Here is a 14,421-nt window from a genome sequence, read left to right as displayed (position 1 = left end):
GGCAGGAAGACGCTGGGAGACAAGGCATGCGTCCTTCTCCTTGTGAGTAACACTGGGCCACCATCAGGAGATTGCAGAAGTCAGCACAGCTTGTGGCAAGTGACTAAATCACTCATTGGTACGTCCCTGACTCAAGCATTGCTATTCTGAGAATTCTTGGCAATAATTGCCTCTTAAGAATTGGGGGTGCACGCCTTTAATCCCAGCACTTCGGAGGCAGAGGTAGGAGGATTGCCACAGGTTTGTTTCATTCCGGTTGACCGATTCCAGGGGAAGCTGCATCATGGCGGAAGAGGGAGGCTGGCTCACTCCAGCATCCACAGCAGAAAGAGACAGAGAGAGAGAGAGAGAGAGAGACAGAGACAGAGAGAGAGAGAGAGAGGGAGAGAGAGAGAGAGAGGAGAGAGAGAGAGAGAGAGAGAGAGACAGAGAGAGAGAGAGAGAGAGGAGAGAGAGAGAGAGAGAGAGAGACAGACAGAGAGAGATAGAGAGAGAGAGGAGAGAGAGAGAGGAGAGAGAGAGAGAGGTAACCTAATTGCCCTCGCCCTCCCCCCCTCCCTCCCCCCCCTTTACTTATGTACAGGAAAATTAACATGTAAAAAGTTACTACAGAACTTAATCATTAGCATTTTAACAGTGCTTAACATCTGCTCAGTGCTCAGGCAAAGGCAAGTCCCTTCATCTGCAGGTGTTAGGAAGTGGCCCTCAGGGTGGAGAGGTGGCTTAGTGGTTAAGGCCCTTGCCTGGGAAGCCCAAGAGCTCTTGTTCGAATCTCCAGGTCCCACATGTAGCCAGATGCAAAAGTGACACAAGAGCGCAATGTTGCACATGCGCAGCAGGGAGCGCGCGCATCTGGAGTTAGCTCACGGCGGCGGTGAACTGGCTGGCGCACCCATTCTCTCTCTTTCTGTCTCTCTCTCTCTCTCAAAAATAAATAGAATAAAATAAAAAAGAAGTGGCTCTCTGGGGCTGGGAAGGTGAGTCTCAGCAGACTCCTGGGTTGACTATTTTGTCCCCAGCTGGTTGTGCAGTTTTGGAGGCTCTGGAAATGTTAGGGATGGTGCCTAGTTGGAGGTTATAGGTGACTGTGGCTTTTGTTACTGGGCACTCTTCTATTTCCCAGTCAAGTATAAGCAGTTGTCCTTGTATTGGTTAAACACACAAATGATAAAATGCCTGTGTATCGCTCTCCCAGTGATTACCAGCCCAAAGGACCTGGGAAGCCAAGTTCTGGCTTACATCCAGAGAAAAATCCCTTGCTGACTTCAGCCAAGGGAGGTTTCATGTCACCGTGGTGTGGAATAGGAGACGCAGGTGGTTAGGCAAGGTAGTGACCCCAGGAAATTAAACTGTGTCTGCCAAGTATGTAAAACAAGAAGTACCTTTCAGTAATAATAATACAAATACAAAAACAAAACACAATGTCCCTGGCATTGTGAGAGTAATGGAGGGTGTAAGGTCACAGGATGAAGTAATCACTTGGGCCATAATTTTGTATTGGGGAACTGGGTCAGATCTATAAATCTATAGAAATGCTCACAGGTCTGACAACACAATTAAAAAATATATTTTTAAACCGAGCGTGGTGGTGCATGCCTTTAATCCCAGCCCTGGGAGGCAGAGGTAGGAAGATTGCCATGAGTTCAAGGCCACCCTGAGACTCCATAGTGAATTCCAGGTCAGCCTGGACACACACACACACATACATACATATATATGTATATGTATTTTAAAGCCGGGCATGGTGGTGCACGCATTTAATCTCAGCACTTGGAATGCAGAAGTAGGAGGATTGCCTTGAGTTTGAGGCCACCTTGAGACTACATAGTGAATTCTAGCTCAGTCTGAGCTAGAGTGAAACCCTACCTAGAAACACCTACACCCACACCCACACATGAATGATTGGTGTGCCAGGGCCTCTTGCCACTACAAATGAACTCAGGACAAATGCGTCACTTTGTACATCTGACTCTGAACCACTAGCCCTCGTCCCATATGTCCGGGTCAGGCCTACTGCGTGTGCGGAGGCAGCTCCCACTCTGTGCTGCGGATGTGTGATGCTGCCAGCCATTTGCTCTGCTCTGTCTGTCACGATGGTTTCCCTCAAAGCTGTAAGCCAAGACAAACCTTTCGCTCCCATCAGCCACTTTTGGTCTGGTGTTTTGTCTCAGCAACAAGAATCTAACTGTTATTGAAACTATCCAAGTCCATCTCCTCACAGGATCCACATGACCTCTTGGGATGTCAGTGCACGGTCCTCAGACTTTCAAGGAGGAACGTTTTTATTTTTAATTTTTATTAACATTTTCCATGATTATAAAATATATCCCATGGTAATTCCCTCCCTCCCCACCCCTACACTTTCCCATTTGAAATTCCATTCTCCATCATATTACCTCCCCATTACAATCATTGTAATTACATATATACAATATCAACCTATTAAGTATCCTTCAAGGAGGAAAGTTTTAATTCAATGAATGGTAGAACTTTTAATTTAATGGGATTAAATGCCTACTGCATAGATATTGTATTCTTTCTTTTTTTTTCAACTTTTTTGGGGGGTTTAAATGGTTTATTTATTTATTTTTAATTTTTTATTATTGGTAACTTCCATAATTATAGACAACAAACCATAATAATTCCCTCACCCCCTCACTTTCCCCTTCACAACTCCTTATTTATTTACTTATTTGAGAGTGAGAGAGAGAGAGATAGACAGAAAGACAGACAGATAGAGGGAGAATGGTTGCACCAGGGCCTCCAGACACAGTAAACAAACTCCAGATGCAAGCACCACATTCTGCATCTGGCTTATGTGTGTACTGGGGAATTGAACCTGGATCCTTAGGCTTCACAGGCAAGCACCTTAACCTCTAAGCCATCTCACCAGCCTAGTAATGGGTTTAATAATGGTATTTTCATGCAGGGTTTGTTTTTTTGGTTGTTTTATTTTTATTTATTTATTTATTTTTAATTTTTAATTATTTATTTATTTGAGAGTGACAGACACAGAGAGAAAGACAGATAGAGGGAGAGAGAGAGAATGGGCGCGCCAGGGCTTCCAGCCTCTGCAAACAAACTCCAGACGTGTGCGCCCCCTTGTGCATCTGGCTAACGTGGGACCTGGGGAACCGAGAATCGAACTGGGGTCCTTAGGCTTCACAGGCAAGCGCTTAGCCGCTAAGCCATCTCTCCAGCCCTGGTTGTTTTATTTTTGTTTTTGTTTTTCTTTTTAATTTTTATTAACATTTTCCATGATTATAAAAAAATATCCCATGGTAATTCCCTCCCTCATCCCCCACACTTTCCCCTTTGAAATTCCATTCTCCATCATATTGTTTATTCTTATTTATTTGAGTGCGACAGAGAGAGAAAGAGGCAGAGAGAGAGAGGAGAGAGAGAATGGACACGGCAGGGCCTCCAGCCACTGCAAACAAACTCCAGATGCATGTGCCCCCTTGTGCATCTGGCTAACGTGGGTCCTGGGAACTGAGCCTCGAACTGGGGTCCTTAGGCTTCATAGGCAAGCGCTTAACTGCTAAGCCATCTCTCCAGCCCGATATTGTATTATTTCTGTTTATGTTTTACAAAACATATTTTCTCAGCCTCCTCACCATGATACTCTATAGCTCCTCACACTGTGAGCCAGAACGAACCCTTTCCTGCCCAAGGCTGCCTTTGTCACGGTGAGGAAACAAGTCACTAGTAAGCGTGCTGAGAGCAGAACAGAGTCGTTCTCCTCTGCAGCACTTGCTTCTTGTTGCTGGGACAAAACACCCAACCAGACAGTGTATGGGAGGAGAGGGTTGATTTTGGCTTATCGTTTCGAGGGGACCTTTCATCCAGACAGTGTATGGGAGGAGAGGGTTGATTTTGGCTTATCGTTTCGAGGGGACCTTTCATCATGTACGAAGTTATGGCAACCAGCTCACATGAGTATGTGAACACCAGTTGCAGAGACGCAGAGAGTGAGCTAGCTCTGAACACCAATCAGGCTGGACTAATAATAGTCCTCAAGGTCCCCCCAGCAAGGCTTCAGCTCCCCACGGCTCCACTATGTGGGGACTACGCCACGCTCTCCAACGAAGCTGCCTGAGTATAGACCCTTACTCATGTTCTTTCCCAACCCAATATTCAGACAAATCTGTTAGCAAGAAAGTAACCATCATATTTCTAAATGAGAGCTTGCTTTCAAATTTTGATACCCTAATTTAAGAAGAGAGAGAGAGAGAGAGAGACCCAAGGTTGATGCTGAGCTGGGAACAGATATTTAAAAAAAAAGGGGGGGGGTGCAGCTTTGTGAATGAGGCAATGCTTCGCAGCAGTAGAGAGGCCACTGAGCAATGTGGCCTGTCGTCCTTCCCACTCCTCCAACATTCATCAATCATACGTGTTCAAGGACAGGCTTAAGAGCTCTTTTTATTCTTTTATTCACAACTTAAGTAAACCTTAGATACAGCCATCAGATACTTTGTAATGAGTTTTAGGGAAAAATAAAGATTCTTCTGCAAAGATTTTATTTCCATTCTTTTGACACTCCTGTTTGAACCCACTGTTTGTGCTCACATAGTGGCCTGTGATTCATGTCGATACACAGTGGCTGTTTTCCCTTTAAGTTATTTTAAGAATAACTAGTCTATTCTGCAAAATGAACACAGACAATCACCGAGGAAAGAAGCCATGCTGGAAGGGGTCACCAAGCTCGGGGGACTCTGAGTATCTCAAGCAGAAAACCTTGTCCAGCCTTCCTAACCCTACACATGGTGAAGACTCGGAAGGAGGCATCGATGGAAGCCACATCACAAAAGAAAAAGTAATGAACGATTAAAAAAAAAAAAAAATGCTGTGCCCTTCACTTGCCGGGTAGGAGCCACCTGATTTGGGACTGTCCCTGGCTGGGCTGGTCCAGGAAACGCACCCATGCCTGGGCTGAGGAGGTGAAGACCCTGAGATGCACGGGCCCTGCCAGCCTCTCACTGTCTCACACACAAGACACCCTCTCTCCTAGTATGGATGCTGGCTTTAGACCACCCACTTTCCTTGTATGGATGCTGGCTTTAGACCACCCCCTCTCTTGTATGGATGGTGGCTTTAGACCACCCCCTCTCCTTGTATGGATGGTGGCTTTAGACCACCCCCTCTCCTTGTATGGATGCTGGCTTTAGAGCACATATCTGACAAGGAGGAGCAGCTGAAATGTCTAACAGAGCTGCTCACGCTGGTGTGACCAACCACTTGTCTCACCCAATGCCACGCTTCTAAGGAGAAAGGAGGATGGAATGTTCCCAGAGTGGCTGGAAGAAATGGGCTGGCAAAGGCCACTCGGGAGAGAGGTGACCTAGGTCCTCAAGAGATGACCTGGAAACTTTCTGAGGTCGCCACCTCTCTTCCCATCACTAAGGGCTTTTGGTGGGATAGCTTGTGACTGACTTCAGGGTTTCCAGGTGTCTGAGTCCCAAGGGAGCCCGGGCCAGTGAGCCCTCCACCCTCAGCTACATGTTTGAGAAGCCAGCCAGCCCAGACTCAGAAAGAAAGGCAGCAGTCACACTTTCTCCCCTGTGCACCGGGCGCTGGAAAAGGCAGATTACAGTCCTTGGTGAACATCTTTTTTGATGTGTTATAAGTGCCTCAGAAACAGGAAACCTTGCAAGTGAATCCACTGTGAAATCTGATGTATGTTAAGCAGAGCCATATCCCAGTGTGCGCTCACGGTCCTGTGCTGAAGACTGTGCTGGCAGGACCTTTGGGTCGGGGGTGTGGGCTCTGGGACCTGTGGCCTGAGGAGGACCACCTATGCAGAAGGCCTGCCCAGACTCACCTTCCTAGATTGTTCAGGAGATGGTCCATCTATGAAGATTATGTTTAACAAGCCGCAGCTCCATTAGCATTGTAACAGCATCATGAAATTGCTTCTAAAAAAATGGCTTCTCCTTTATAGGCACTTTATCCATTAAATTTAGAACAAAGCTAAATACATGAGCTAGATTTCCAGGCTGCAAAAATGAATACTTAAAATCAAATTATAGACTTTGTAACATTTTCAGAAAAAAAATATCATTTTGAAAGTTGCAAATAATTAAATGAACTGAAATGACATAAAGTTTTGCTTCCCTCCCTGTAATTTAAACAGTCAACATTCAAATGAGCATTTGCAGCGGCTCGCTTGGTTGACAAGTGATTGGTGGATACATGGTAGAGATTTCATCAGCACCATTTATACAGGTGGAACCCTTGGGGATAAACACATCCTCCTAACACTTGCCTGGAGCCCTTTGGGAACAGATGAGAACCAGACAAGCGAGGGTCTTGCACTGAACCCCTGGGAGCAGTCCTCCCAACTGCTTCTCACCTCGCCAATGGCTTCTTCCTCGATTGGCGGAAGAAAAATGCAGGAATTTAAGGGTAGGAGATCTCTGACCCGTGCTGACCCAGCCTGGGTGGGATTATGTAAAAACGAGAATCCGTGCAAAGCACACGGTCTGTCTGCACTTTCATCTCAGCCCCGATATTTGCATGACCCCGGATCCTGAAAATGCCCCTGGCTGGGGTCAGAAGTGGCTCAGCTGCTTTTGTGGGTGTGGTGAAGGGAGCCCCAGAGACTTACTTCTGTCATGTTGCTTTGGTGATTTGGTAAAGAACGCGCAGCCCATGCTTGCGCGCGAGCACGTGCGTGCGTGCGTGCGTGTGTGCGTGTGTGCGTGCTGTGTGCGTGTCTGGAAGAAGAGAAATGGCTAATGAAGGCAGGGACTGCAGGTGAGGGCGGCGCGGCCAGCTTCCCGCGCCGGCGCGCTGTCCCGCTACACGTCGAACCAGTGGTCACCCATGCAGACGCGGTTCCACTCACAGCCGCAGTTCCAGCACCACTCCATCCTGCACTGGGGCTGTGGACACTTCATGTGCATGCATCCTCCTGCGGGGACAAAGGACAAAGATGCTAACGCGCGGAGAGGCCCTGCTCCCGTGTCAACATGCTAGTCCAGAAATTACTTTCCGAGGTTTCTGGAATTAATGAGTGAGCGATTCCAAGCAACAAGAGGTGGATGACAGCTGGACCAGAGTGGAAAGAGTAGACAGCCCTTGGGGGAGGACATTATTCGAGTAGCGGGTGACAACGAGGCAGGCTGGATTTCCTTCAGAACAAAAAGTCTATCTGTGAATCTGAGTTTGTCTTCTCTTCCTGACATGATCTAGAGACAAACGTTTCCTTCTTTACAAACTGTCAACTCCAAATTTAAATAAGATACAAGACCTACAATTTGAAATATAGTAGATATTTAACAATTGAATATATAATACATTGTGTCTCAAACTTGTTTCTTTTTTAAAATTTTTTTAATTAAAAAATTTTTATTCATTTTTATTTATTTATTTGAGAGTGACAGAGAGAGAGAGAGAGAGAGAGAGAGAGAGAGAGAGAGAGAGAAAGAGGCAGATAGATAGAGAGAGAGAATGGGCATGCCAGGACTTCCAGCCACTGCAAATGAACTTCAGACATGTGTGACCCCTTGCGCATCTGGCTAACATGGGTCCTGGGGAATCGAGCCTCGAACCAGGGTCCTTAGGCTTCACAGGCAAGCGCTTAACTGCTAAGCCATCTCTCCGGTCCTCAAACTTGTTTCTTTAGTGTTACTTGGCTCAGCAAAAATTATAAAAAAGGAGTTGGGACAGTATATTAGTTTTACTAGGGAATATGTTCTTCGGTGCTTTTCACAAGATTTTAAACTCTTTATTCATTTATTTGAGAGCGAGAATATAGGCATGCTAGGACTTCTTGGTGGTGCAAAAGAAAAAGAACTCCAGATGAGCTGGGCGTGGTGGCGCACACCTTGAATCCCAACACTTGGGAGGCCGAGGTAGGAGGATTGCTGTGAGTTCCAGGCCACCCTGACACTACATAGTGAATTCCAGGTCAGGCTGAGCTACAAAAAAAAAAAAAAACAAAAACAAAAAACCAAAACTCCAGGTGCATGTGCCACTTTACATCAGTCTTTTCATGGGCACTGGGGAATTGAACCCTGGGCCACAAGGCTTTGCAAGCAAATACCTTTTGCCACTTTGCCACTGAGTCATTTCCCCAGCCTGCTATTCAAAATTTTTGTTTATTTTTATTTTATTATTTATTAGAGAGTGACAGACAGAGAAAGAGGGAGGGAGAAAGAGAAAGAGAGAGAGAGAATGGGCGCGCCAGGGCTTCCAGCCTCTGCAAACGAACTCCAGACGCGTGCGCCCCCTTGTGCATCTGGCTAACGTGGGACCTGGGGAACCGAGCCTTGAACTGGGGTCCTTAGGCTTCACAGGCAAGCGCTTAACCACTAAGCCATCTCTCCAGCCCTCAAATTTTTATTTAGGGAAAGAAGGGTCAAAAAGGCAGTGACCAGCTTGGTGAGGTGCCCTCATACCCCGTCTTATTATTCCCTGAAGATGCTCTGAGTTCCTCGCATGGCTCTGCGGTAGGGATTCCCCTAGGCACAGTATGTTCAAAGGCTGGAGCTGAGCCTTCCCCAAGGTTGGTGTGGTCCCAGCATTCTTCGTAGAACAGGGCCTGCTTTGCTCACAGGCGATGACAAGCCCCTCACGTGGGGACCTACGGCACGGTCCTTTCCCTCCCCCTTGAGTCACTAGTGGCTTCTGGGGCCCAGCTATCCAGTCAGCGGGAGTACAGACTTCACTATAGAGAACTGCTACTGACCAAATTTCCTAGGAAATCCAGGCGAGGTGGATTTCTTTGCTCGAATGCTACATAACTCTAAGATGTGTTTGTGGTTTGAAAGTGAGTGTTCACCCTGTAGCCGTCAGTGTTTGTGATGAAGCCTCATTTTCAGTCCCCAGCTGGCGGAGCCTTTGGGAGGAGGAGCCCTGCTGGAGGAGGCGCGCGACTGCGGCGGCCCTGGAACTTTATGGTCCAGCCCAGCGTGTCAGTGCCAGTGAGCTCATGCTGTCTGCTCTCTCCCTGCTGCTGTGGACATGCGACACCCTGCCGTCTGCTCCTGCCAGACTTTCACCACCATGATGAAACTCGCCCTTGGAACCATAGGCTGGAAATAAACCATTTTCTTCCATCAGCTGCTCCTCGTCTTTTTGTCCCAGTAACAAGAAGGTAATTGCCGTAATATTCTATTATTCAATTTTACCAATTACCCTGTAAGGGCTTCTTTTTCTTGCCCAATTTTGTAAGTAATTGCTTTAGTTCTGTCTCATTTTTATTATTAGAAATTTGGCATGAAAACCTCCACTCATTCAAAATATTTCTGAATATAGAGCTATGGGCATTGTCATGAATGTATTTCAAGTTCTCTTACTTTCTATTTATCTTTGGATTGTTTGAAAATCATAAAAATTATACACATATAGAAAAGAAAGGAGAAAACTTATGATACTTAGAACCTACTGCAGTCAGGTTCTCATTGCTGGAAGAAGTCACCCGAGCAAAGGCATCTTGGGGGGAAAAAAAGTTTATTTTGGCTAACAAATAAACCAGTGTGTGTGGGGAGAACCAAATAAATGAGGGGAAGCTCTGTGATGGCAGGAGAAAATGATGGCATGAGCAGAGGATGGATATCACCTCCTGGCCAACATCAGATGGACCACAGTAACAAGAGAGTGTGCCAAAGACTGGCAAGCAGAAACTGGCTATAACACCCATAAACCCGCCCCCAACAATACACCCCCTCCAGGAGGCGTTAATCCCCAAATCGCTACCAGCTGAGAACATAGCATTCAGAACACTTAAGTTTGTGGGGACACCTGAGTCAGACCACCACAGAAACGATACTTGCCATCACGGACAGTATCGTGGCTGTTTGTCCTTAGAACAGAAATGATACAGTAAAATAGTGCACTGCTGCGATATCACTTATGTTTGTTTAAACCTTTGTACGGAATTGTTGAGCAATGCATTAAAACCTGGTGAACTGCTAAAATAATCCTGAGTGAGAATGTCTTCCTGTTCCTCCCAAATTTTGTGCACCAGCAATTCCAACATAATAACTCACATTTCACTACAGAGGCGACATCACAGTTGTAAGAAGGAAAGGAGGAGGGAGAGAGATAACTACTCATGTTATAAAGTCACTCTCTGGAGCTGGAGGGATGACTTAGCAGTTAAAGTGTTTGCCTACAAAGCCAAAGGACCCAGGTTCGATTCCCCAGGAGCCAAGTTAGCCAGATGCACAAGGAGGTGCACATATCTGGAGTTTTCAGTGGCTGGAGCACCTATTCTCAATCTATCTCTCTCCCTCTCCTTTTTTCTCTGTCAAATAAACAAATAAATAAAAATAAAGTACTTTTAAAAAGTCACTCTCTGGGCTGCATAGATGGCTCAATGGACCAAGTGCTCACCATCTGAGCCTGGATACTCAAGTTTGATCCCTACACTCCAGGTAAAAAGCTGGAAGCCAGGGCTGGAGAGACAGCTTAATGGTTAAGGCATTTGCCTATGAAGCCAAATGATCCAGGTTCAATTCCTCAGGACCCACATAAGCCAGATGCACAAGGGGGCGCATGCATCTGGAGTTCGTTTACAACAGCTGAAAGCCCTGGTGTGCCCATTCTCTCTCTTCTCCTCTCTTTATCTATCTGCCTCCTTCTCTCTCTCTCTCTCTCTCAATTAAATAAAATAAATATTTTTTCAAAAGCTGGAAGTGGTGGTAGGCATCTGTAACCCCAGAAGGAAGGCAGCAGCAGGAGCATTTCTCAGAAGCTCACAGCAAGGAACGACAGAGCGAGGTCCAGAGAGCAACCTTGCCTCAGATGAAGTGGGAATGCGAAGTCTTGTGACTCCACACATGTTCTGTGGCATGTGTGTGTCTGCACTCACACACAAGTACATGCATACACAATAAGAAAAAAAGTAACAACAAACGGGCAAAAGAGAACTCTCTTCCCTTCTGGTGATTGACATACACATGGCTACTGCTAGATCCGCAGTATGGAGGAGTAATTCTAGAAACTTCCATAACTTAACAATATGGCCCCATACCACTTAGGGAGATTCAGGTCAATGGATGGCATGTCAGCAACAGTCCATGAGGTTATAATGGGGCTGAAAAAGTCCCCTCACCGAGTGACATCATGGTGTGTAATAGACACACACCCGCTGCACTGCCAGTCACGTGAAAATGGGGCACGGTAGAAGGGGGATTATGGGTAAGGGAAGGGGCCTAAAGAGAGGAGGGTTAGGGTTAGGGTAATTCAAGGCAGAAAGACAAATATCACATGATTTCTTTCACATGCGGCATTTAGATTAACAATGCATTTATATGATAATACAGCAGGAGACAGATTATATTTGGGGAGAGGGATTAGGAAAAGAGGAATGGGGGAGGATGGTGTGGAGCACATACAATGAATAATATGTAAGATGTCACAATGAGCTGGGATGTAGCTCAGTGTAGACTGCTTGCTTAGCATATGTGAGGCCTTGAATTCAATTCTTATCTCTGCAAGAAAAGAATGTCATCATGAAACCCATTCTTGTGTAGGCTAGCTAAAATATTAAGTTCAAAAAAGGTTGGAAGGGGGCTCACTGGGTAAAGTGATTGTCCGGAAAGCACAAGGACCTGAATTTGGAGCCTGAGCACCCTCATAAAAGCTGGTTGTGCCAACATGGGCTGTGATCCCAGTGCTAGGGAGGTGGAGACAAGAGCGTTCCCAGGACTTGCTGCCTAGCTGGTCTAGCTGAACCACAGGGTCACAGATTCAGTGAGCAACCCAGTCCTACAAAAATAAGGTGTGTCAGGCACGGTGGCACCCATCTTTAATTCCAGTTCTTGTAGGCAGATGTAGGAGAATTGCTGTGAGTTCGAGGTCAGCCTGAGAGTACAGAATGAGTTTTGGGTCAGCCTGGGATAGAGTGGACCCTATCTCAAAAAAAGAAATCCAAGGGCTGGAGAGATGGCTTAGCGGTTAAGCGCTTGCCTGTGAAGCCTAAGGACCCCGGTTCGAGGCTCGGTTCCCCAGGTCCCACGTTAGCCAGATGCACAAGGGGGCGCATGCGTCTGGAGTTCGTTTGCAGAGGCTGGAAGCCCTGGTGCGCCCATTCTCTCTCTCTCCCTCTATCTGTCTTTCTCTCTGTGTCTGTCACTCTCAAATAAATAAATTAAAAAAAAAAAAAAAAGAAAAATGATTATGGAAGACACCTGATGTCAACCTCTGGACTACATACACAAATGCACAAGTGTGTGCACAGGCACCACGTGGGTGTGTGGATGTGCACATGCATGTACATCACACGATGCAAAAAAATTAACGATGAATAAAAACAAGGGGAAAAGTCACAGCAAAGTACATACAACTATGTGTAATATGTAATAGTTGCTAATGGTAAGAAGCTACCTAACATGTTATGGTTTACATGTTCATACTTTTATAATTTGATTACTAATTGTGGTGGCTTGAGTCAGGTGTCCTCCATAAGCTCACGTGTGCTGAATGCTAAGTCTTCAGCTGATGGCAAGTTGGGAGGGGGAGCTTGCTGGAGGAGGTGTGTTGCTGGGGGCGGGCTTTGGGGTGTCCTAGCCAACTCCCCGTTGTCAGAGCTCAGCTCACTCTCCTGCTGCTGTTGTCCACCTGCTGTAGCAGAGGCGATGTCCAGCCTCTTCTCATGCCACGCTCTCCTCTGCCATCATGACGCTTTCCCTGGATAATAAAAGCCAAACTAAATCCCTTTCTCCCATCAGCTGCTTTTGGTTGGATGTTTTGTCCCAGCAATGAGACTTGTTGCAGTCAGGTTCACGCTGCTGGCAGAAATCACACAACCAAAAACAGCTTGTGGGAAAAGGGGTTTATTTTGGCTTATAGACTTGGGGGGAAGCTCCATGACAGCAGGGGACAATGACGGCATGAGCAGAGTGGACCTCACCTCCTGGACAACATAAGGTGGACAACAGCAACAGGACAGTGTGCCAAACACTGGCAAGGGGAGACTGGCTATAATATCCATAAACCTGCCCCAAACAATACACTGCCTCCAGGAGGCTTTTTAAATTTTTTGTTTATTTATTTAGAGTGATAGAGAAAGAGGGAGAGAGAGACAGACAGAGAGAGAATGGGTGTGCCAGGGCTTCCAGCCACTGCAAACGAACTCCAGATGCGTGAGCTCCCTTGTGCATCTGGCTAACGTGGGTCCTGGGGAATCAAGCCTTGAATCGGAGTCCTTAGGCTTCACAGGCAAGCATTTAACTGCTAAGCCATCTCTCCAGCCCTCCAGGAGGCTTTATTTCCCAAATCTCCATCAGATGGGAACCTAGCATTCAGGACGTCTAAGTTTATGAGGGACACCTGAATCAAACCACTACAATACTTTAAAATTTTTTTATAAATTTTTATTTTATTTATCAGAGGAGAGAGAAAGGAGAGAGAGAGAGAGAGAGAGAGGGAGGGAGAGAGAGAAAGAGAGAGGGAGAGAATGGGCATGCCAGAGCATTTAGCCATTGTAAACCAACTCTAAACACATGTGCCACCTCGTGCATCTGGCTTACGTGGGTCCTGGGGAGTCAAGCCTGGGTCCTTTGGCTTTGCAGGCATATGCCTTAACAACTAAGCCATCTCTCTAGCCCTGCAACAATACTTTTATTATTACTTTAGAGAGTCTTCTTCACACACACACACACACACACACACACACACACACACACAAACGATGTTCACTGTCAAGCAATTTGCTGAGTCATGCCTGCACCAGCCTCTGCCATCCCTGCCATATGTACGAGTCTGGATTGACCTATGCCATCTAGCTTTGAGTAAGGGCACTCAGTATTTGCACAATGACAGAACAGTCCAACAATGCACTGCTTAGCTTATGTCTCAGTTGTTACGCAACATGGGGCCATCAATGCAGGCAGGGAGCTACTGATACCTTTCCATGGATTTCTCACAGCCTGGGATCTTTCTGGCAGTGAATCCTGTTTCCCGACTGACAGGCAAGTCCTGAAGAGCCCACTGGCCTGCCAGGCTCCATCTTGCTCTGGCCTGGCCTGTGGGCAAATTCAGTGCCAGAGGCACTTACTGATCAGAGAATGGGGGCCAACGTTCTTGCCTGTCTGAGGTGGATACCGTGAGGAAACGTCCAGAGATGGAAAGCATTGTAGGAAGAGGTGCCTGGATTTATCCCGTGTTGCACACAGACATTGCCCTGTCATTTCAGCTTGATCTGTGCTGAAGATGCCAACAGGCCATGAGCCCAGCCAGCAACTAGGCAGTGATGTTCTGTGGTGTTTGTTAGAGCCTGTGTTTGTCCTGGCGGCCCTACAGTGATAAACATTAAATTCAGGCCCTCATCAGCATTTCAGGTCTGAGGTTAAAAATCTTGCGCTGAGGGGGTGGGGCAGTGGCTCAGTGGATAAAGCACTCCCTGCTTGAAGAGCCCAGTTCTCCCCCAGATGGAGAGATGGGCTGGCACCCACCACCTCTGTATTTGCC

General features: G+C 46.6%; 1 protein-coding gene across 3 annotated transcripts in view; it reads right to left on the bottom strand.

Moving 5' to 3' along the window:
• Positions 1-4,396: 4,396 nt before the first annotated feature.
• The window catches only part of Prkn (parkin RBR E3 ubiquitin protein ligase), a 1,150,905-nt gene continuing 1,140,880 nt past the window's right edge, over positions 4,397-14,421 (bottom strand). For all 3 annotated transcript variants that reach the window (XM_045158191.1, XM_045158190.1, XM_045158192.1), the window contains one exon: positions 4,397-6,913. In XM_045158191.1, the coding sequence (XP_045014126.1) occupies positions 6,801-6,913 (113 nt within the window). In that variant the 3' untranslated portion in view covers positions 4,397-6,800. The remainder of the gene's footprint in view (positions 6,914-14,421) is intronic.

This window comes from Jaculus jaculus, chromosome 9 (genome assembly GCF_020740685.1).
Source record: "Jaculus jaculus isolate mJacJac1 chromosome 9, mJacJac1.mat.Y.cur, whole genome shotgun sequence".
NCBI classification, from domain to species: Eukaryota; Metazoa; Chordata; class Mammalia; order Rodentia; family Dipodidae; genus Jaculus; species Jaculus jaculus.
The sequence above is the reverse complement of the archived record's forward strand: the minus strand, read 5'-3'. Positions and strand labels throughout refer to the sequence as shown.